At 36.2% G+C, this 22,946-nt stretch overlaps 2 protein-coding genes and 1 pseudogene across 3 annotated transcripts; all 3 read left to right on the top strand.

The window, feature by feature from the left end:
* The first annotated feature begins 5,530 nt into the window (after positions 1–5,530).
* Positions 5,531–7,253, top strand: LOC145213248 (coagulation factor XIII B chain-like). Its single transcript, XM_080081481.1, has 5 exons — positions 5,531–5,749; positions 6,235–6,420; positions 6,515–6,700; positions 6,788–6,973; positions 7,060–7,253. The coding sequence occupies exons 1-5, from the start codon at positions 5,599–5,601 to the stop codon at positions 7,251–7,253; spliced, it is 903 nt and encodes a 300-aa protein (XP_079937607.1). The 5' UTR covers positions 5,531–5,598.
* Positions 7,254–7,336: 83 nt separating this feature from the next.
* On the top strand, positions 7,337–7,908 carry LOC145213247 (protein lev-9-like). Its single transcript, XM_080081480.1, has 3 exons — positions 7,337–7,517; positions 7,612–7,832; positions 7,885–7,908. The coding sequence occupies exons 1-3, from the start codon at positions 7,361–7,363 to the stop codon at positions 7,906–7,908; spliced, it is 402 nt and encodes a 133-aa protein (XP_079937606.1). The 5' UTR covers positions 7,337–7,360.
* LOC145214858 (sushi, von Willebrand factor type A, EGF and pentraxin domain-containing protein 1-like) lies at positions 7,890–12,481 on the top strand (annotated as a pseudogene). The gene is made up of 15 exons (XR_013857143.1): positions 7,890–8,070; positions 8,157–8,342; positions 8,429–8,614; positions 8,709–8,894; positions 8,983–9,168; positions 9,255–9,440; positions 9,527–9,712; positions 9,807–9,992; positions 10,079–10,264; positions 10,365–10,550; positions 10,645–10,830; positions 10,918–11,103; positions 11,189–11,374; positions 11,465–11,651; positions 11,752–12,481. The product of XR_013857143.1 is annotated as a sushi, von Willebrand factor type A, EGF and pentraxin domain-containing protein 1-like (transcript).
* The last annotated feature ends 10,465 nt before the right edge of the window (positions 12,482–22,946 follow it).

The following is a 22,946-nucleotide window of genomic DNA, read 5'->3' as shown; positions in this document are numbered from 1 at the left end:
AATGATTTATTATGATGTACAAAGTTAAGCTGATGCATAATTTCCTAGGCAATCGACAAAGGGTTTTATGCGCGAGTTGTGGCTTCACGCCCGGTTGCATCAAGTCCTGTAAGTCAGTGCTCTTCAACCTTTTTGGTTTGGTGAACCCCTAAAGTTGTTGTGACGAACTCATGCACCATGTTTACTTAAAAGGTAAACTGAGGTAAAAAGCGACATGAAAAATCTTTATGCGTATCATCACTTTAATTAAACTGAGCGGAGCTTTCAAAACTTGCTTGATTTGCTACCAATACTTCAAGCATATGTTCGCGAATTTTCTATGAAACATCGGCGAAAAAGCCAAAATTCGATGTCCTAATCTAATATAACCCAAATGTAACACAGACACTTTTAAACTTGACACAGAGATAAAACATTAAAAAAGTTTACCTGGCTTATACATTAGTTAAAACCTACATCTTTTTTCTAACATCGTGAAAGTCAAATATTAATGGTTTATGAAAAGTTTGTGATGCACCCTTGAATACCTTTCCGTACTGGTGCACCCCATGCATATTTTGGTGCACCCTAGGGTGCACCGTGCACACCGGTTGAAGAGCACTGCTGTAAGTTACAACTGGTGGAAAATGCACAATTGTTGAAATCCGCGTCCGTTTAGATGCAGTTTCGTGTATATCTGACAGCATAACAAGCAGTATTTAAAAGACCCACACATCTTGGATGTCAGTATAGCCTACTTTATGTCACTTCCTAAATTAATAACAGCAGGATAGTATACGGTGTTTAAACAAGAAACCCACTATTGTGGAAATCTGCAACCCATCACATGTCGCTTCCTGCATTTTATGGTTAGATTGATCCGACAGGTTCGACGTTTGCTTATGTATAACTAAGAGCGCTCATGGACAATGACTCAATCAACACTTTGTTCAAAGAGGTTTTCTAGATCCAACATTTTTGTCTTACTTTTTTTAACAAATATTGCAAGACAATTCGCGTTTGTTGCACTTTTTGTGCTTTGCTTTTTTACAAAGCAATTTGAGCAATGCAACAGCACATGTTCATCAACAACGCACTTCATGTAAAATATTGACACAACCCATGAGCACAGGCTGCTGGTTTTGTAATAGGTTGCAGATTTCCACAATTGTAGGTTTCTTGTTTAAACACCGCACACTATCCTGCTGTTATTAATTTAGGAAGTGACATAAAGTAGGCTATACTGACATCCAAGATGTGTGGGTCTTTTAAATACTGCTTGTTATGCTGTCAGATAAACACGAAACTACATCTAAACGGACGCGGAATTCCACAATTGTGCATTTTCCACCAGTTGTTACTTACAGGACTTGATGCATCTGGGCGTAAAGCCACAACACTGGTTCTTTGGACCAGTGGCCGTCAGTGTTCTTATTTGCAGTTTATAGTCGGCTAACGTTTAAACCCTTTGTTGATTCCCTAGTAAATTATGCATCAGCTGTATTCGTTATCATATCATGTTGAATCATTAACATTTTAGTCGACGTCTGAAAAAAAATGAAACCTACTTTCAAGCGCTAAAACCACACAGGAGAGATTTATTAATTGGACACAATCTATAAGAAATCTAACCATCGTTTTGCATTAAGTTGAATTTGTTGTGACTAACTTGAGCACGTGCCGCATTTTCAGGAACAGACTGTTCCAGACCTGTTCCTGTCTGATGCTGAAAGCGTTTAGCGTAGGTTGACGAGTATACACATATGTCTGTAAGTAAGATTAAATGTTTCAAATTTAGGGACATTTTTGGCAAACAATAAGTCTATGGGTTTTAAAAAGCATCACTACGCACATCACTATTTCTGAGGTCATAAAACTTCCATATTTTTGCAGCTGTATCAGAAACTCTAAAGAAACCCAGAGACTTTATAAATACGCTTTAGCAGCGGTGCATATAAATTGTACAGGATCGCTCAAATCACTTAGTGCACGTTTATATAACTCAGTGCATCTTTATATCGCCTGTTGCACCTTCCTTTCGATTGGTGGAACTTTATTTTGCTTGGTACACCTGTCCAAAGTAGGTGCACCTTAACCTAGCGATATACATATGCGCCAAGTGACATAATAGTGCACCAACCGATATAAGGGTGCACCAAACAATATGAAGGTGCGCCAATTGTTATAACGGTGCGCCAAGCGGTGATAATAATGCACAATCCTGTATATTTTAGATGTAGGAGTGCTTGTCAGACCTTGGATCACGACGGAGAAGAGGGTATAGCTATTTGATTTGGTGTCGTTGAATATAGAGGTTCACCCAGCGCCCTACCGGTTTCTAATCTTTAGCGTTAATTTGCAAATAATTTTAAGCCAACTCTGTTGAGATTAGTTTTAGTAGACACGTCCAACTCCAATGTGTGTCCATTTGCGCCGCACAATTAACCGGGTTTTCCGTTATCGTCTATAGCAGTGGTTCTCAAACTTTTTTTTTGTTGCGACGCCTCTGGAAAAATTTTCTGGACTTGCGACACTCGCAAACAAAAGTTAATGAGGAAACTTATTATTAAAGTTGTGTTTATTGATGCAACAACAAACAGCCACGAAACGGAATTGTTCTGCGACGCCCTTGACGCACAGTTTGAGAACTACTGGTCTATAGGATTTTAAGTCCTATCACAAAACCAGCAGCCCAAGCGCATGAGTTGTGTCAATATTTTGCCCGAACTGCGTTTTTGATGAAGATGTGTTGTTGCATTGCTCAAATTGCTTTGTAAAAAAGCAAAACAAACAAGTGTAACAAACACGAATTGTCTTTTTCTAACTTATTTGTAAAACAAAAATGTTGGATCAATAAAACCTCTTTGAGCCAAGTGTTAATTGTGTCACCGTCCATAAGCGCTCTTAGCTATAGATAACCAAACATAGAACCTGTTGGATCAACCTAACCAAAAAATGTAGGAAGCGTTAAGCGGTGGGTTACAGATTTCCTCAAATGTGGGTTTCTTGTTTAAACACACCACACTATCCTGCTGTTAATAATTTAGGAAGTGACTTAAAGTGAGCTATACCGACATCCAACATTTTTTGGTACATTAAACACTGCTTGCTATGCTGTTAGACATACAGGAAACTACATGCAAACGGACACAGGTTTCCACAATTCGTGGGTTTTCTACATTTTATATTTCTAAGCATTGCGCAGTTTTCATTAGTGACGTATGTGCAGCCGTCTGCGATGGAAGTAGTGTTGGGTACGATTATGTTTTTGGTTTTGTTGGGAAACTTAGAGGGTGGTAAGTGTAATGTCCTTAACAAATCAATTAAATGGTTGTATTAAATGCAACTAAAAATCACGATCGTCTGCATGATGTTTAACTGTTTGATTATTTACCCTCTTATTTTATGTTCATGATTTTTTTTACATATTTTTTTCAGCATTGGGTGAAGGGCCTATCTGTCCAGTGGGCATTAGAGCTGGCGATTGTAGGCCGACTGAAGGTACGAACAGTTGTATACTTTATATTTTTTGCAGTAGAAACTTGTATATTGCGTGTAGTCTCGGATGTTGGGGGTTCTTAGCGACACATATATACCTAATTACACAGCCAACATTTTGTCCACGACCACATAATATTAAATTGTCGATCAAAACCCTGGAAAAAAACACGATTTAAAAAAAAGATTTGTGCGTCGAAAAATAACAACCTTTTTTCGCAGGATGCGACAATCCTCCGCATGTTGCAAACGTGGCAAGAGTTGTCCCGTCGTCTGGTCCGTATGATTCGGGAAGTGCTGTGACTTACTACTGTGCTGCTGGTTACAAAATATCGGGATCTGCGACAATTACGTGCACGGCATCAGGAACCTGGACACGTGCACCTTCATGCCAGAGAGGTAAGCGTTATACACCATAACCATGTTCAAAAGCAGATGGTTCGTAGTAATAAAGCTGCGTATAGAATATCAAGATTCCAAAGTCTATGTGTTGTACATTAATACAGACTTGGACAACTAGATAATTCTAGTTGTCTAGTTGGGCAAATTAGAGCAAAATGGCGGTAATTCAATAGTTCTAATCTAATTTAGAATTATCGAGTAAGCTCTAATTCTAATCTAATTTATAGTTTTCTTAAAAATGCTAGTTTATCCACCATCATTTTTAGGCATTTGATCCGAAAATGCGTTTCTTATTCAAAGCGCACAAAACCACGGAATTAAAAAAACCAACTACTTCACTGAAACATGTTTTTCAGTTAAATTTGGCACTGTGACGAACAGTCCCTATATGATAAGCACTACCTCTTGGCTGTTGCGGCGTAATATAATCTGGTATAAAAAGGGAATTCAGTTTGTATGTCAGATGAAAGAGGATAATGCGTAAAAGTTCACTCACTTAGCATCATCAGATTATGAAAAACAATATTTTCCATGAAAATACAGGAATGCGAAAACTGATGTAGCTGCGTAAATCGCGAAGGGCAAATACAATGCAACTGTCTGCCGACGTAAAAATGTTCGAGCTTTACGAAACTTTTGGGTCAAAATAACGGACTACCGTATTTTCGAGTTCATGCTGCTGAGACCTACTTGACATTACGGCCACATCAGCTCCGTTTGTAACGGTGTAAAACATGAAAATCTTCAAAGAAAGTTTGTTGGCTTAAATCTAATTCTAGTTTAATGTCTAGTTTTTAAGAAGGTGGGAGTGCTAAAAATTCGCCACACTACAAAACACAAAATAAAGTACTGATGTCATCAACAATGGCAAGCAAAGCCGCATTTCGAATTTTGTAAATTGGCACCCAAGTTTCAGTGAATTTCAAAGATGCAATATGGTTCACAAGTGGAAACGATCGAAAATAACGTTTAGTGTTTAGTCCACATTTATTAATTACCAGCACGATGGTGCGGTTCCGGTGGAGTGGTGTACCACCGTACAGTGCGTACTTCGGCATGATTTTCCAGACACCAGTCATGTTTTAATCATATTCTGGTGACCTACCGCCACATAAAGCAAAACAGTAAAGCTGTAGGGAGTTTGTTAGTGATCCACCAATTGTGTCATTCACTATGTCAACATTGCGCGCCGGTATTTAAAGCTTTATTAAAATTAATTCGCTATTTGTTCTTTCACCCTGTGAAACAAACTCAACTCAATGTACAAAAATGGCACCGACGCATTCATCGAATCTGAAACAAAAAAGGATCGCTCGTTAACACTACGTTAAAACAGTTTATCGAACTAAACTTTATTTAAAATCGTCTTTGCGGGCCACACCACTTCCTTCCAGCGGAACAATTTTGGTCCTCGGGCTGCGGTCTGCACACCCCTGAAAACGAACGCCAGGTCTAACACCAGGAAAAAAGGACAACTAAACCAAAAGTGAAAATAGCAAACGGGTAAACGGAACGTCAACTGCCGTTTATTACATTAACTGAAAAGGCCTAATTTATAAATTTGACATAAACTTTTGGCATTAGGTGTGAAATATCAAGTACGACCCCAACTACGAAAAACGACTCTACAACATTTTTCCCGTTTCGTTTACCTGGCTATACATTTTTTATACGATAGTGGTAGTCACAACCTGTGGAACGCCCACAAGCGTGTCAAACATGGCTGGCTACACACCAGTTTCTGGATCATACGCTATCGGATCAACGGTCAGGTACACTTGTGCCACTGGATACAAATTAGAGGGATCAAGCACAATTACTTGCCAGGCAAGTGGAACGTGGACATCAGCTCCAACATGTGATCAAATTGGTAAGTTTCAAAAATAACGCATGCAGCCACAACAGCTTCAGCCCCACAACTTTGGGAAACACCGAATTTTTTGACACAGTTCTGCAAATCCATAGTGCCAAAACTTGCCTAGCAAAATATGTTTTAACGCTTCGGATGTGGACTTTAGCCATGTCATGTTGTACAGTTGGTTTCATACCATGAATTAGGCGAGCAACAAATTTTTCTGCACAGTCTGTCCAAACCCTTCCCGCATAAGCAACATGGCAAGTTTCACACCAAGTTCTGGACCATACACTCCAATATCCAAAAATTCTGTCGCATACACTTGCAATGCTGGCTATAAAATTGATGGATCTGCCACAATACATTGTCAAAACACTGGAAGATGGTCAACTAGCCCAAAATGTGAACAAATTGGCATGTAAAAAAGCTTTAAACAAATATTCCACAGGTTTAAAAATCAATCCCAGCATCAAGCAACAATATCACCTTCCTCATTTCAGTTTGTCGAAATCCTTCTAGCATTAGCAACATGGCCAGTTTTACACCAAGTTCTGGACCCTACACTCCAATATCCAAGAATGTTGTCACATACACTTGTAATACTGGGTATAAAATTGTTGGATCTGCCACAATAACTTGCCAGGACAGTGGAGAATGGACAAATAGCCCTCAATGTCAAAAGATTGGTGTGTATTTGGATGATAGAATTAGATACATACTTTTACATTGAAAACTAAAATATCAAACTGAAATAAATTCTTTTATACTTGTTGTTTGAAGTTTGTCCAAATCCTTCCAGCATCAGCTACATGGAAAGTTTTTCACCAAGTTCTGGACCCTACACTCCAATATCCAAGAATGTTGTCACATACACTTGTAATACTGGGTACAAAATTGTTGGTTCTGCTACAATAACATGTCAAAACACTGGAAGATGGACAGCTAATCCACAATGTGAACAGATTGGTATGTGCAAAAAGTTTTACATTAACATTAAACAGGTTCAAAAACAAATTGCAATAGCAAACAACAACATCACTTTCTTCATTTCAGTATGTCCAAATCCCTCCAGCATTAGCAACATGGCAAGTTTTGCACCAAGTTCTGGACCCTACACTCCACTATCCAAGAATGTTGTCACATACACTTGTAATGCTGGGTATAAAATTGATGGGTCTGCTACAATAACTTGTCAAAACACTGGGAGATGGACAGCTAGCCCTCAATGCCAACAGATAGGTGCATACATAAAGAAACAAATTACAATTTTGCTGGTATATTTCTAAATAATAATGGTAAACACATAAAATGCTATATTTTTTTAGTTTGTCCAAATCCTTCCAGCATAAGCAACATGGCAAGTTTCACACCAAGTTCTGGACCATACACTCCAATAACCAACAATGTTGTCACATACACTTGTGATGCTGGGTACAAAATTGATGGATCTGCCACAATAACTTGTCAAAACACTGGAAGATGGTCAACTAGCCCACAATGTGAACAAATTGGTATGTAAAAAAGCTTTAAACAAATATTCTACAGGTTCAAAAATCAATCCCAGTATCAAGCAACAATATCAACTTCCTCATTTCAGTTTGTCGAAATCCTTCTAACATTGGCAACATGGCCAGTTTTACACCAGGTTCTGGACCCTACACTCCAATATCCAAGAATGTTGTCACATACACTTGTAACGCTGGGTATAAAATTGTTGGATCTGCCACAATAACTTGCCAGGACAATGGAGAATGGACAAATAGCCCTCAATGTCAAAAGATTGGTGTGTATTTGGATGATAGAATTAGATACATACTTTTACATTGCAAACTAAAATATCAAACTGAAATAAATTCTTTTATACTTGTTGTTTGAAGTTTGTCCAAATCCTTCCAGCATCAGCTACATGGAAAGTTTTTCACCAAGTTCTGGACCCTACACTCCAATATCCAAGAATGTTGTCACATACACTTGTAATACTGGGTACAAAATTGTTGGATCTGCTACAATAACATGTCAAAACACTGGAAGATGGACAGCTAATCCACAATGTGAACAGATTGGTATGTGCAAAAAGTTTTACATTAACATTAAACAGGTTCAAAAACAAATTGCAATAGCAAACAACAACATCACTTTCTTCATTTCAGTATGTCCAAATCCTTCCAGCATAAGCAACATGGCAAGTTTTGCACCAAGTTCTGGACCCTACACTCCACTATCCAAGAATGTTGTCACATACACTTGTAATGCTGGGTATAAAATTGATGGGTCTGCTACAATAACTTGTCAAAACACTGGGAGATGGACAGCTAGCCCTCAATGCCAACAGATAGGTGCATACATAAAGAAACAAATTACAATTTTGCTGGTATATTTCTAAATAATAATGGTAAACACATAAAATGCTATATTTTTTTAGTTTGTCCAAATCCTTCCAGCATAAGCAACATGGCAAGTTTCACACCAAGTTCTGGACCATACACTCCAATAACCAACAATGTTGTCACATACACTTGTGATGCTGGGTACAAAATTGATGGATCTGCCACAATAACTTGTCAAAACACTGGAAGATGGTCAACTAGCCCACAATGTGAACAAATTGGTATGTAAAAAAGCTTTAAACAAATATTCTACAGGTTCAAAAATCAATCCCAGTATCCAGCAACAATATCAACTTCCTCATTTCAGTTTGTCCAAATCCTTCTAACATTGGCAACATGGCCAGTGTTACACCAGGTTCTGGACCCTACACTCCAATATCCAAGAATGTAGTCACATACACTTGTAACGCTGGGTATAAAATTGTTGGATCTGCCACAATAACTTGCCAGGACAGTGGAGAATGGACAAATAGCCCTCAATGTCAAAAGATTGGTGTGTATTTTAATGGTAGAACCTGATACATACTTTTACTTTGCAAATTAAAATATTAAACTGAAATAAATTCTTTTATACTTGTTGTTTGAAGTTTGTCCAAATCCTTCCAGCATCAGCTACATGGAAAGTTTTTCACCAAGTTCTGGACCCTACACTCCAATATCCAAGAATGTTGTCACATACACTTGTAATACTGGGTACAAAATTGTTGGTTCTGCTACAATAACATGTCAAAACACTGGAAGATGGACAGCTAATCCACAATGTGAACAGATTGGTATGTGCAAAAAAGTTTTACATTAACATTAAACAGGCTCAAAAACAAATTGCAATAGCAAACAACAATATAACTTTCTTCATTTCAGTGTGTCCAAATCCTTCCAGCATTAGCAACATGGCAAATTTTACTCCAAGTTCTGGACCATACACTCCAATATCCAACAATGTTGTCACATACACTTGTAATGCTGGGTATAAAATTGATGGGTCTGCTACAATAACTTGTCAAAACACTGGGAGATGGACAGCTAGCCCTCAATGCCAACATATAGGTGCATACATAAAGAAACATATTGCAATTTTGCTGGTATATTTGTAAATAATAATAGCAAACACATAAAATGCTATATTTTTTTAGTTTGTCCAAATCCTTCCAGCATAAGCAACATGGCAAGTTTCACACCAAGTTCTGTACCATACACTCCAATAACCAACAATGTTGTCACATACACTTGTGATGCTGGGTACAAAATTGATGGATCTGCCACAATAACTTGTCAAAACACTGGAAGATGGTCAACTAGCCCACAATGTGAACAAATTGGTATGTAAAAAAGCTTTAAACAAATATTCTACAGGTTCAAAAATCAATCCCAGTATCAAGCAACAATATCAACTTCCACATTCCAGTTTGTCCAAATCCTTCCAGCATTAGCAACATGGCCAGTTTTACACCAGGTTCTGGACCCTACACTCCAATATCCAAGAATGTTGTTACATACACTTGTAACGCTGGGTATAAAATTGTTGGATCTGCCACAATAACTTGCCAGGACAGTGGAGAATGGACAAATAGCCCTCAATGTCAAAAGATTGGTGTGTATTTGGATGATAGAATTAGATACATACTTTTACATTGCAAACTAAAATATCAAACTGAAATAAATTCTTTTATACTTGTTGTTTGAAGTTTGTCCAAATCCTTCCAGCATCAGCTACATGGAAAGTTTTTCACCAAGTTCTGGACCCTACACTCCAATATCCAAGAATGTTGTCACATACACTTGTAATACTGGGTACAAAATTGTTGGTTCTGCTACAATAACATGTCAAAACACTGGAAGATGGTCAACTAGCCCACAATGTGAACAAATTGGTATGTAAAAAAGCTTTAAACAAATATTCTACAGGTTCAAAAATCAATCCCAGTATCAAGCAACAATATCAACTTCCTCATTTCAGTTTGTCCAAATCCTTCTAACATTGGCAACATGGCCAGTTTTACACCAGGTTCTGGACCCTACACTCCAATATCCAAGAATGTTGTCACATACACTTGTAACGCTGGGTTTAAAATTGTTGGATCTGCCACAATAACTTGCCAGGACAGTGGAGAATGGACAAATAGCCCTCAATGTCAAAAGATTGGTGTGTATTTGGATGGTAGAAATTGATACATACTTTTACATTGTAAATCAAAAAAAAAATATCAAACTGAAATAAATTCTTTTATACTTGTTGTTTGAAGTTTGTCCAAATCCTTCCAGCATTATCAACATGGCCAGTTTTACACCAAGTTCTGGACCCTACACTCCAATATCCAAGAATGTTGTCACATACACTTGTAATACTGGGTATAAAATTGTTGGATCTGCCACAATAACTTGCCAGGACAGTGGAGAATGGACAAATAGCCCTCAATGTCAAAAGATTGGTGTGTATTTGGATGATAAAATTAGATACATACTTTTACATTGCAAACTAAAATATCAAACTGAAATAAATTCTTTTATACTTGTTGTTTGAAGTTTGTCCAAATCCTTCCAGCATCAGCTACATGGAAAGTTTTTCACCAAGTTCTGGACCCTACACTCCAATATCCAAGAATGTTGTCACATACACTTGTAATACCGGGTACAAAATTGTTGGGTCTGCTACAATAACATGTCAAAACACTGGAAGATGGACAGCTAATCTGCAATGTGAACAGATTGGTATGTGCAAAAAGTTTTACATTAACATTGAACAGGTTCAAAAAAAAAATGCAATAGCAAACAACAACATCACTTTCTTCATTTCAGTGTGTCCAAATCCTTCCAACTTTAGCAACATGGCAAGTTTTGCACCAAGTTCTGGACCATACACTCCACTATCCAAGAATGTTGTAACATACACTTGTGATGCTGGGTATAAAATTGATGGATTTGCAACAATAACTTGTGAAAACAATGGAAGATGGACTGCTAGCCCTCAATGTGAACAAATTGGTATGTACATAATTTTGCACTAATATTGCAGAGGTTTGAAAACAAATCCCTGTAGCAAACACTGCTATCACTTTCTTCATTTCAGTTTGCCCAAATCGGTCCAGTATTAGCAACATGGCAAGTTTTACACCAAATTGTGGAACATACACCCCAATAACCAACAATGTTGTCACATACACTTGTAATGCTGGGTATAAAATTGATGGATCTGCAACAATAACTTGTCAGAACAGTGGAGAATGGACAACTAGCCCACAATGTCAACAGATTGGTGAGTACAAAAAGTAACATTTGATGGTTGTGCTGATAGAATTGAAAATTTTTTTTGGTAATCTCATAAATGTTACATATTTTTGTGCAGTTTGTCCAAATCCTTCCAGCATAAGCAACATGGCAAGTTTTACACCAAATTCTGGACCATACACTTCAATATCAAAAAAATGTTATCATGTACACTTGTAATGCTGGGTATGAAATTAATGGATCTGCCACAATAACTTGTCAGAACAGTGGAGAATGGACAACTAGCCCTCAATGTGAACAGATTGGTATGTATGTGCGGTTTAAGTATATATTCGTTGTTTTTGTTTTATTGAAGCTTATTAAATAGTAAACACAATGACAAGTTAACCATGCCATTTTTTTTAGTTTGTCCAAACCGGAAATTCCCATTGTGTAACATGGCAAGCTTTTCTGCTATTTATGGACCATTCACTTTAATATCAACAAACATCATTATCATCATCAACACAATATTTTTAACTCATATTCTTGAGTTGGTCAACTTTTAATTTTTTTATAGTATGCCAGGCCTATTACGTGTGAACCAAATCATTTTTTTTGTTAGCCTTTTTTTACCCCATATCATTTTCTGATGGAGTGTACTTTTGGATTTGCTGTTTTACATTATCAATTGCCATCTTTCAGTTTGCAGCCCAAACTGTGCCCTAGCATGGGTAAATATAATAAAAACTGCAATATTAGATAAAACTTGAACTGCTTGTAAAGTGTTTTAACGTGGGGTATTGAATACACCTTTTCATTGTATATGTAGGATTTCAAATTAATAAACATTTTTATAAGCACTTACTTTCTTGTGACAAGTGCATTGTAAAATTGTGACAAGCAATACACAAAACAGAACCCTAATCCTTTTTCTACATTGCTCACCTTTTCTTTGAAGCAATTTTATGGGGTATTTGGTGACTTGAATTGTGTGTAAATGTGTGAACAATTGAATACTTTTCATTGTCTAGTGTTTTACCATGTTTAACAGAAAAAATGTTTCAACCTATTACTTTATGTTATCATTGTATGTCCAATTGCAACTTAAGATGCGAGATGTAACTGTTATTCATAATAAAAAGTAAGAAGTTAATTGGGGATAAGAATCATGTTGTTCATATAAACTTGGCTTTGGGAATTTTGGTTTAATTTCAACCAGTAATTTTTGGGGCAGATACAAATCCAGCCTAAGAAACAAACATTAAGTAAGGTGCATTTAAATTTTGGTCTTGTTTGCAAACCATAGCACCAGCAATAAAACTCTTAAAAAAATTTATGCAGTAAAAACTAACCCCCGATTCATAAGTTTGGTAAAAGACATTGCTTTGAGTTATGTGTTCCACTAAATCCAAATACGTGGTTACAGTAGTCTAAACAATTAGAAAAAGCTTGAGTTAAGTTTTGGGATAAGATTTTTTGCTAAATCTTTTTAGGTAAACAGATAAAATGTAAACATTATAGAATAATTAAAATCTCACTATTAACCATGTCATAATCTATTTATATTTATAATCAAAACAAGTTGTGGAAATGAGAGTTTTTAATATTTTTCAAATCAATGAGACATGGTCTTGCCATCACCACCTAACATAAAAAGCAGTGCTTTTTAATGTTTTGTAATGCTGCACATTAAGAAACAAATCTGACCTGTCACAAACCTTGAGTTCAAATTATCCCACCACAACGCTTAGAACCTTTATAAATCCACTGCACACATGAACACCCTACTCTCGGGACTTCCAACCAGGGCTGCCACCCCACTGCATAAATCCACTGCATACATGAACACATAGTGGTGGGATTCAGCCGGCTCGCATGGGATTCAGCCGGCTTCTGTAGAACCGTCTCACAAAATTCTAGGAGATCAGCGAAACTTTTGTGATAGAACCGGCTGACAAAAATTTTGAATGTGAACCACTGTGAACACCCGACTCTCGGGGCTTCCAATCAGGAATTTTAAGATATCCAAGGTTCACCCAACAAAAATCCCAAGATAACCAAAAATGGCAAATACATATCTCAACAACAATAATTTCTGAATCAGCAAACTCCTGCAAATTACTTTCTCTAAAACCTGACTACTGCGAGTTCTTACGTTAGTTGTTCTACCCTCACCAGGCCTTCTACCACAAAAGCAACATCAGAAAGAAAATCGATGTTTCAAAATTGACTATTTTTAAAAGGTTACAATGTAGCATATTTAAACACTATCATTATTTAACACAATCGATATTTTACCAAGAATTATTGCCTACAAAGGTAATTGTTTATTGTATTGTGTCTCGGAAGTCGGAGTCTGTAAGTATTCTGCCGCTTTTTAGATTCTCGTTGTTTCCCCGCTGTTATCGTGCATTCTTTTTTAAATCGTTTCATGCGACTCCTTATACACACTTGAAAAACTTTGGTCCCGACAAAACAAGGGTCGAGAACCATTGCCCTACACCTACAGTATCGGTCATTTCGTATGTAAATTCCGTGTCTTGGGCTTGTTTGTGTTTGTTTGAGTTTTTCTTACTTTTCGATTAAACTATTGGTTTGGTTGAGTTTATTTTGCTCGGTGTAAGAGACACATAGCGCCACAATTGCACTACACAATCAACAAGCCGGAATCAAATGCGCAACTCTACAAGGTTATGGAGCGCAAAATAGTAATTGACACAATTTTTTCCTTCGTCTTTTTTCTTCCTTCACATACTTCTTTTCTTTTTAAAAAAAATTAATATATTTTTGGATTAAAAGACTGTCACAGCCACAAATAGTTAAAAACTCAATTCCAAAAGATTGCCGTATTAGAACAGCTCACGTACGTTAAATGGCACGAGTGCATTGATTTACCCGTGGGAGTTAGCATTCGAGTGCATTATTATCGTATATTCAACACACAATTCCTATTCCGGTATCACAATGTTGCGTGTATCCAAACTATAGTTTGTGTCATTTGTGTGTGCTAACTTACCATTCCAGCAGAGGTTGGTGAATGTGGATTAACCTATCCTGTGTGGTCTATAATACTTTATGGTTGCTGTGATATTCAACTGGGGAAACATTTATAAGAAATCGTTACTAAGTTATTGCTGATATGGTTGTTATAGCTGAAACAGTGAAGGAAACATCGATTATCGTATAAAACAACTTAAATTCTGTCACAAGGATGCAAAATATGTCTACGTAAAATTGTTTTCATCTTATCAGTGAAAGAGGAGACATCTACCGATTATTAATTCAAGACTGTTTGTTGGACGCCGGCTATCATATTACTGCGTATAATGTTTACATTAACGTTTTCATTTTCGCGTGCAATTAAGAGTGTATTATGCTACGGCGGGAAACGTGTTAAACTTATTAAGTTTTCGACGATATAGCATTTCCATTTCGTTCGATGTATAAAAAAATCATATTCCTATTATAGAATGTTACGCACAACCTATGGTGTTTTTAATAAAAAGCCTAGCAGTTCAGTTATAGGGCGCTATGACTTTATAACTTTGCACATATGCCCTAAAAAAATTTATAACTTAAAGAGAAAAAGTTAAGAAAGATGAACATAAATTCATTCATAACTGGGATCAGCCCTGAAGCGTCTATATGCAGACCAGCGATCACGGCACACTCACATATAAATCACAGTACGCCAGGCCCATATGAAGGCGCTATACCGAATCAGCCGGTCACCAAGCATTCACCACCATATGGCATGGCGTAGGCTAGATTTTTCTAGCCTACGCCTTGCCATATGGTGGTGAATGCTTGGTGACCGGCTGATTCGGTATAGCACCATCAATGGCTTGTCGCACGTTTGTTTGTGAATTTTTCTCACTCCTAGATTTAACTTTAGGTTACATAACTAGTTTGGACATTTTCAGACTTCAGTCTAAGTTATCTTCCACATGAGTAACGTTGCTTCGTTTGTTTCTAATTCTTAGGTCCACACCATGTCCTGGTTCAGCCGCTAAATAAATTTGATATATTTTGGGACTACATTAATTAAGAAGAATTGTAAAACAGATTTTGTTCCTATATGGATTGCTTGTTATAAATTATATCCCAAAGGTCTCAAGCTAAGTATTGCAACCTATAGTCACAGTCTCACAGATAAACCCGATAAGAAATTGACGACAAACATCGTGGAACATTTGCCATGTAGCTAAACAGTACCCCGAACGCACTCACTGCTTTTGTACATAGGCTGATATTTCCGGAAGTTGTATTGTTTGTTTGTCATCGTTAGCTCAATATAGGGTATATCCGATTGTAATTGAACTTGGATATTTCTAGAGAACAGCGTTCCTTAAGCAGGGCTCTGAAACGATGGTCCAGTAGTGCAAGCAAAACACTTGGCACATGTCTCCAAAGTTGTCGTATGTCTATGCGTTTTTACGAAAATTGTGTTTAGTTGTTTATTAAACACCAACTTTGAACACATGACTTTTGTAATCATGTGTATTGATATACCTGTGGGAGATATAACAACCGAGTGTATTGTCGAATCAGTTGTTGTGACTAACTTGAGCACACGCTTCCTATTCTGTTTCCACAATGTTGCGTGCGAAATGTCATTTGCGCACTGACAAGGCACTCTATTGCTTGTGCCATACGGCTGTGGTATCGCGGCTACACATTTAATAGGGATTGTTACTAACAGCTCTGCAACATTTTGTAAGTCGAGCCGGTCTCTTCGGGCCGGGTTCGGGTTTAGGTTTATTTTCAAAAAACGGGCTTAATTAAGGCCTGACTTTGCATTTTGTGTCTGTATTCTTAAATTTGATTAATTTTTTTATAAGTAGCCAGTTGCTGAACCAAACCTTATGTCAAACAGCCCTAAAACACCCTATTCAATTAAGACCACTTGTCTATTGTGTTTGTGGTCTAGGCTTAAATGTGTAGGCATGCTGATTAGACTTTCGGGCCTAAACGAGCCCTTCTCAAAAACGATTCGGGTTCGGGACAGGTTTCAGGCTTGAACTTTCGGATTCGGGCTATAATTTCAGGCCGTTTACAATTCTGCTCTGCCACCATCCCATAATGCCGTGTTTACATTAGGCTAGTACGGTATGACAAAACACACAGATCCTTAAGTGCCCCCTTATTATGTTATGGTCAAACCGGCATGGAAAAAGCTCCATAAAAAGCTTTAATTCCAAATCTGTATCTATAGACAGCAATTTGTCGAATCTTGTAACGCCGATGACTTTCTTCGTGGTTGTAAGAGTTAAATTTTAAATTTTGTCTATTTCGTTCCACATCATCCGTGTTTTGCCGTAGATGTACTATAACGCTATTCGACATTACAGTAAAAACTATGTTGTGTATAAAAATATATTCTGACGTTTTTCGGTTAACACAGCGCAGAAGAAACAATAAGCAACGCGCGTAGTTACATTAACAGCTGTTCACTCGAGTCATCGTGCGCCAGAGTTTAGCATGACGCGTTGTTGACATGGTGACGTAAAAGCAAGGCTGAATCACCAAATTCAGGAAGCCACAAAAAGGTAGGTTGCAAATTTCCAAAATCCGTAGGTTTTCTACGTGTTTAAACACGACACAATGCGTCGAGAACATTAGTAGACATTTAATTGCAAACGGGTGCGATGGCGCATATATTTGCTCCTCTGGTTTTATTTGTACTGTTGCTCGGAAACTTTGAAATCGGTAAGTACTAATTAAAAATGGCATTTGTTTATTTTGTCGGTTATGTTCGCAAACGTAATGTAGGTACCCCAATACGCAATGTATGACTAAAAAATCAGAGCATAGACTAGGCCCATTGAAGGCGTTGTACCGAATTAAGCCTGTTGCCAAATCATTTCCAAATGGCAAACCATGCGCCAGGCTAGACAAACTTAGCCTAACGGTGGGAACCTTCGGTGGTCTCATAGATTAGTATGTCACGATCGCTGGTCTGCATTGATGCTTCAATGCTGAACCCAGTCATAAATTTATGCTCATCTTAAACGACTAACAAACGGTACCGCTCAAGATTTTGCTTAAAAAACCCACGACAGGTCAAGGCTGACTAAGCACGGGACATTTTTTATGCCGACCGACCTTCACTGATATATAAAATACGTCTTCTTTTTGCAAGTTTATTGCTAATCTGTAGACATGAATCTAATTTAGTGACAGGGGAATTTTTCGTTCCACTACAAGCTGCCACTTATGAGTGATTATATTCGCTAGCATTATTGTCAATGACATCCATATTGTTTCCTGTTAAGCCTCGTTCTTTTCGACCTCATATCAAACCCCTCACGACTCGGCGTTTACGATCCTTGTGGTTAGTTGAGTTTCGTTTTCGGTACTGCAATACATACGTCACGTAGCACTTAATAGGCTACATATATCTCGTTTCCATGACCGTTGGTCCAATCGAACGCAAAAAAGAACGACTCGTGAATTCGTCAACGTTTCAGCGGACTTCCTCGCACAGAGATCCGATCAGAACTTTTCGTTTGTTTGCCAGTTGTTTCCGGTGTTTGGTTTTAAACAATTTTGTGAAAGTATAAGTTATTATCGATGCCTTTAAACCGAAGTCCGGGCTAGAGTTATTGCATGTAATTATTATAGCCAAATGTAATGTAATTGCTGCTGTTTGTCCGATTGGACCAAGTAATACATTTTGTAATTTCAATCAACTCTTATAAAGCTGCTCAGGTTTTGTTTTTCTAAAATTCGCGCTCCTTAACGTGTATGCAATTAACAGCTAAATTAACATAAAACGATTACCTGATTGCTTGATGACTCAAATTATAACAATTAGTAAAATTATGGCTATAATAGTAAGTGGGTGGATTCAATTTTTTTGTTAGCCTGTTCTACCACAAAAGTCATACTTTTCGTCCGGTTCTGTTAAAAAGTCCATTGGCAGTAACCAGTCAGGCTAATTGGTTCGCTGATCTCATAAACTTTCCTGAGACGGTTTTATGTAACCGGTGCGAACCGGCTGAATCCCACCACTGCTAATAGTGTAATAATTTTATCTTTGAAATGGTACATTAAGTCAACCGCGGTTCAACTACACCTTTACAAAACAAATTTTAAATCTAAATATTGGTATTTATGTTACTAATTTAACTTCACAAAACTTCATTTTATAAACCTAGTTTTGAACGGTTGTGGGCTTTTGACGCACCAATTGTCATATCTTTTTTGCAATTCACTCAGTATCGTTAAGTCCAAAACTGTTTTTCTGGTTTGAAGGCTTTTGTTTGAAATTTTTTATTCTATGTACGAACCAAAATTCGCCCATGGGGAATTCCCTCCAAACAATTTAAACCTTTGGTAATGCCTCGTATGTGGACTATGGAGTACATTACCAAACGCTTGCCTTTTAACAAGGGCAAGAAATGATTACATTAACTAAATGTAAAAAACAGTGGTCTTTCAAATACCACAATGAAAAGTTTCATGTAACATCAAAATATAAATAAAAACCTCACAACCTTGCCATTCGCATACTTACTGTTTTTATTTTTGGCGCAAATTTCCGCAAAATGTAATCTGTTTTAGTTTTACCCTTTTAAAAAATAATATTATTGGAGGACGAATTTTTATGTGTCCCCCAATAAGATTATTAATTTTTTATACAACTATTTAAATAACTTTATTCAGCTACCGCCGTTACGTCTTCACTTAATTCTCAAACCAGCATAGGTAAGTTTGTTATATATATAATTGTAGCAAACCATAACCTAAACACTTTTTTGGAATGATGTTTGCAAAAACAAATTACTATGTGTCACATACTAATGTGCTAAGCTCACAGAAATTTGTGCTGTAGACCCGTTGACTAAATAGACACAGTTTTAGAAGAATGCACCATTTTAATCAAATACAAATAAATTTAAATCCCACTAAAACAAAAAGTATGTATTCTTTGGTAAAAGCTCTTTCATTCAAATGAAAAAAATTATGCCAGTAAACAACTGGATAGTGACATTCAAAAATCAAAGTGGCCTATGATTGTAAGTGTTGGAGATACTGTTGCACTTCTTTGTTATGTTTTTTTACTGAATAGTATGTTTTGGTATTTGTTTATCACTGTTTATTGTCAAAACAGTGAATTAAATTACTGCAGTATTACAAAGTAGTTAACAATTAGGCAGCGGTTCCATGTCTGAGTCATGTAAAAAGGGAGGGAAAATACAAAAGAGGCGTTTATAAAGTGGCTAGGGTTTTCCACCATTACATAAATTTGTGCAAATACTAAAACATTACAACACAAAAATTAATTTGCAGGCAGTGGATGTCGTTTTAGTCAATAAGCTTCTATGGTTTAGGAACTTTGTGTTATGGGTGCAAGGGTTGAACTATATAGACAAAATCATACTTTTCATCTTATTGATAGATGTTGGTATAGCACAAAGATATACATAAATTGAAAACTTATATGAACACTTTTCCTTGGTTAAGGTTTTTGTTTAAATAATCGACATTGTTGCTTAGATATATATAACAATATATATATATATTACTATTTATTTCACAGTCACAAAATCAACTGATGGATATAGCATTACTGAAACTACAGGTAACTACAATAAATTGTCAGCAACTGAAACAAATCTTTTGAAATGCAAGTATTATGCAAATTTTACAGTTACAAACACAAGTTAAAAAATGTACTTTAAAATATTGCTGGGACAATATCACAGATGTATCAAAGAACTATCAAAGAAGGATCCAAGAACTTTTAAAATGCAACAGCATTTACTTTAATGTCCACTTTGTTTTACCACTTTTGATTAAGCAGTTGTTGTTCTGTGCATTTATATCATACAGAATCAATGGGTTCAGTAACAACTACAGAAGTTGCCACAACAACAGATCAAACAACACCAAGCACAACAAATTCAGTCGTTGCATTTTCCAACACAAATATTCAAACACCATCAGGTTTGAAAACTCAATTACTTCTTATTTTGGTGATATTTTGGAACGTTTTTTTTTTTTTTGCAGGAACCAATACAACAACAGAACTGAGCACTATTCAAAGCACAAGAGGTTAGTTATCCCAAAACTAATGTTTTCAATTAATTGCATTATGCATGTAAATATTGTTTTTGCAGTCACAGAATCTACTGAAGGGTCTGGCCAAACAGATACAATGGGTGAGTTGTCTACAAAAAAAAAAAAACTGCATAAATGCCATCACTGTTAATGTGTGTATCAATTAAGTATTAAAACAAGAAGGGTGTATTTTGTGAAAAATATTTATTGATGTTCTGTTTTACAGAAAGTACTGAAGTTGTGGCTGTGGGCGAATCAACTACACAAACTTCTGCGGGTTAATGGCATTTTGAAATGTTTATGAATGCTTGTTTTGCATTTAATATGGTATATTAGTTCAAAAAGCCTGCCCATAGGTGTGAAGCTGCCTAGTTGTTATTCTTCTTCAATTTAGCTCAAATAAGATTTTGAAAAGTAAAGTCATGTATTTTTTTACATACCATGCAATTTAGGATAAAGCCTTCAAAAAGTTGCTGATCTGTGGCTTAGCTGATATGTTTTGGTTTAATTCAAGTTTTAAAAACTACATAAATTTATGTTGAAAAAATACTTTTATTGATTTCTGGAATCTTAAATTTCACTTTTTTACAGGAATCTATACTACAACATCATATGTAACACAGAGCACTGAAGGCAAGTGTTACTTTTTTCAATTATTAAAAATGTTAAACGCATATACTGAATTTCTATTTGTTTAGCAGTTACAGAATCAAGTGAAGGATCTGGTCAAACAGAAACAATAGGTAAATTTATATGTTGTGTTTCTTACGTTAAATTTACAAGTTCATTTCTGTGTGTTAACATTTTGTTTTGCAGAAAGTCCGAAATTTTTGACAACTACACAAACTTTTGCAGGTAAATGATGTTTAGCAGTTTGAAGAAAGCATAGGACAAAAGTGTTTCAGGTTAATTAAAGTCGTAGGTAAAAATAAAAACATTTATGTTACACACCCAAAAAATAATTTTTTTAAGTGTCCATAATTGTTTGTTGTCTTAAATTGACATGCATTTAAATGTGCCTTTTCAGTTGCAACCACAGCAGCTCATCTAGAAACATCAAGTACAACAGGTATAAAAATGTGCAGAAATAAATTATAGTAGTGTGTGTAAACACCACAACTTTTGTTTTATGTACTTTGAGGAGATTTTGTTACTGTTTATCAACTGACAAAACACATAATGATAAATTTTGTGTGTATTGCTTTATATTGTTGAAATAAATGCTTACATCTGACTTTATCTGTTTTACAGTAGCAGAATCTACTGAAGGATTTGGCCAAACCGAATCAATGGGTAAATATGAAGCATTGTTTGCACCTGAAACAAAAGTGTGGGAATGCAAATTCAGCAAATCTATTAGTGCAATTGTGTTCCCATCTTTTCTTTCACCAAGTGAAATAAATTCATACACAAGATTGACACACAGGAATAAATTTAACCACCTACTGGTTAAAATTCCCAGTTTTGTACTGAAGTTGTGCCAATGGTAGGAACAACAACACAAATATCCGCAGGTAAGGGGAGTATCTGAAGATGAAAATGTTAAAGTCAGAAAACTGAGCACAACAGATCAATTTCAATGTTCCAATGGATGAATTGTTTTTTGCTAAACATATGTAACACACGTAGCACTACAAAATATGAATATTTGTCATTAATGGTGACACATTACTGGTTGACAGTCACAGATACAACTGAAGATCTGGCCAAACAAATATAAATTGCATTTGCAAGTACATTGTGTCTTGTTTTGTCTTATTTTCAATATCTTGTTTTGCAGAAAGTACTGAATATGTGACGAAGGGTGAACCTACTACACTAACTTCCATGGGTAAATTATATTTCTGAACATAAAACTGAAAAAGTAAACCAGTAAGCGCAACAGTTTTGTTTTGAGTCAGTTAAAGTAGTTACAAATAAGAAAAAAATGCACAGACAAAGTTATGACTTTCAAAGTTTCACTGATCCTTTGCTGGTTAATAATCTGGGCATTTTATTCATCTGAGTATATGTGGTCGTCCAAAACCATTTTATTTGGTTACAACCCAGCAACTTACCTAGAGACCTTAAGCACAACAGGTATTTTTTAAAAAGATTGTGTACTTATAAATACATTCATAACAAAATCTGTAGGCACTGTTACGAGGATTTTGTTCAAATTTAACCCCTATTTATCATCAATCCAACTCAAATTTTGATCAGAAAGATTTATTTTCAAAAGAGTAAAAACTAACATTCCAACAAGTTTGTTGTTACCAAACAACATCAAGAAGTTGATGTCTCTCTTATAACCAATTACTTTGTGTACTTGCATATGCTTAGGTAGACTGGTGTTTGCAAAACTGTTTTTTTCCTTCTTTCCAACCAAGTTCCTTCTCAAATGTATCTATCAAACATTGATGTTAAAGTTACCATTTTTTCAATTTTATTTATTTTACAGCCACAGAGTTAACTGAAGGATCTGGTCAAACAGAAACCATAGGTAATGTTATTATTCTCTTCAAATAAAACACACCATTCATTATTTCATTTTATATATAACCCTAATGTAG

Source organism: Phallusia mammillata, chromosome 2, assembly GCF_965637545.1.
Source record: "Phallusia mammillata chromosome 2, kaPhaMamm4.hap1.1, whole genome shotgun sequence".
NCBI lineage: Eukaryota > Metazoa > Chordata > Ascidiacea > Phlebobranchia > Ascidiidae > Phallusia > Phallusia mammillata.
This window is presented reverse-complemented; position numbering and strand designations above follow the sequence as displayed.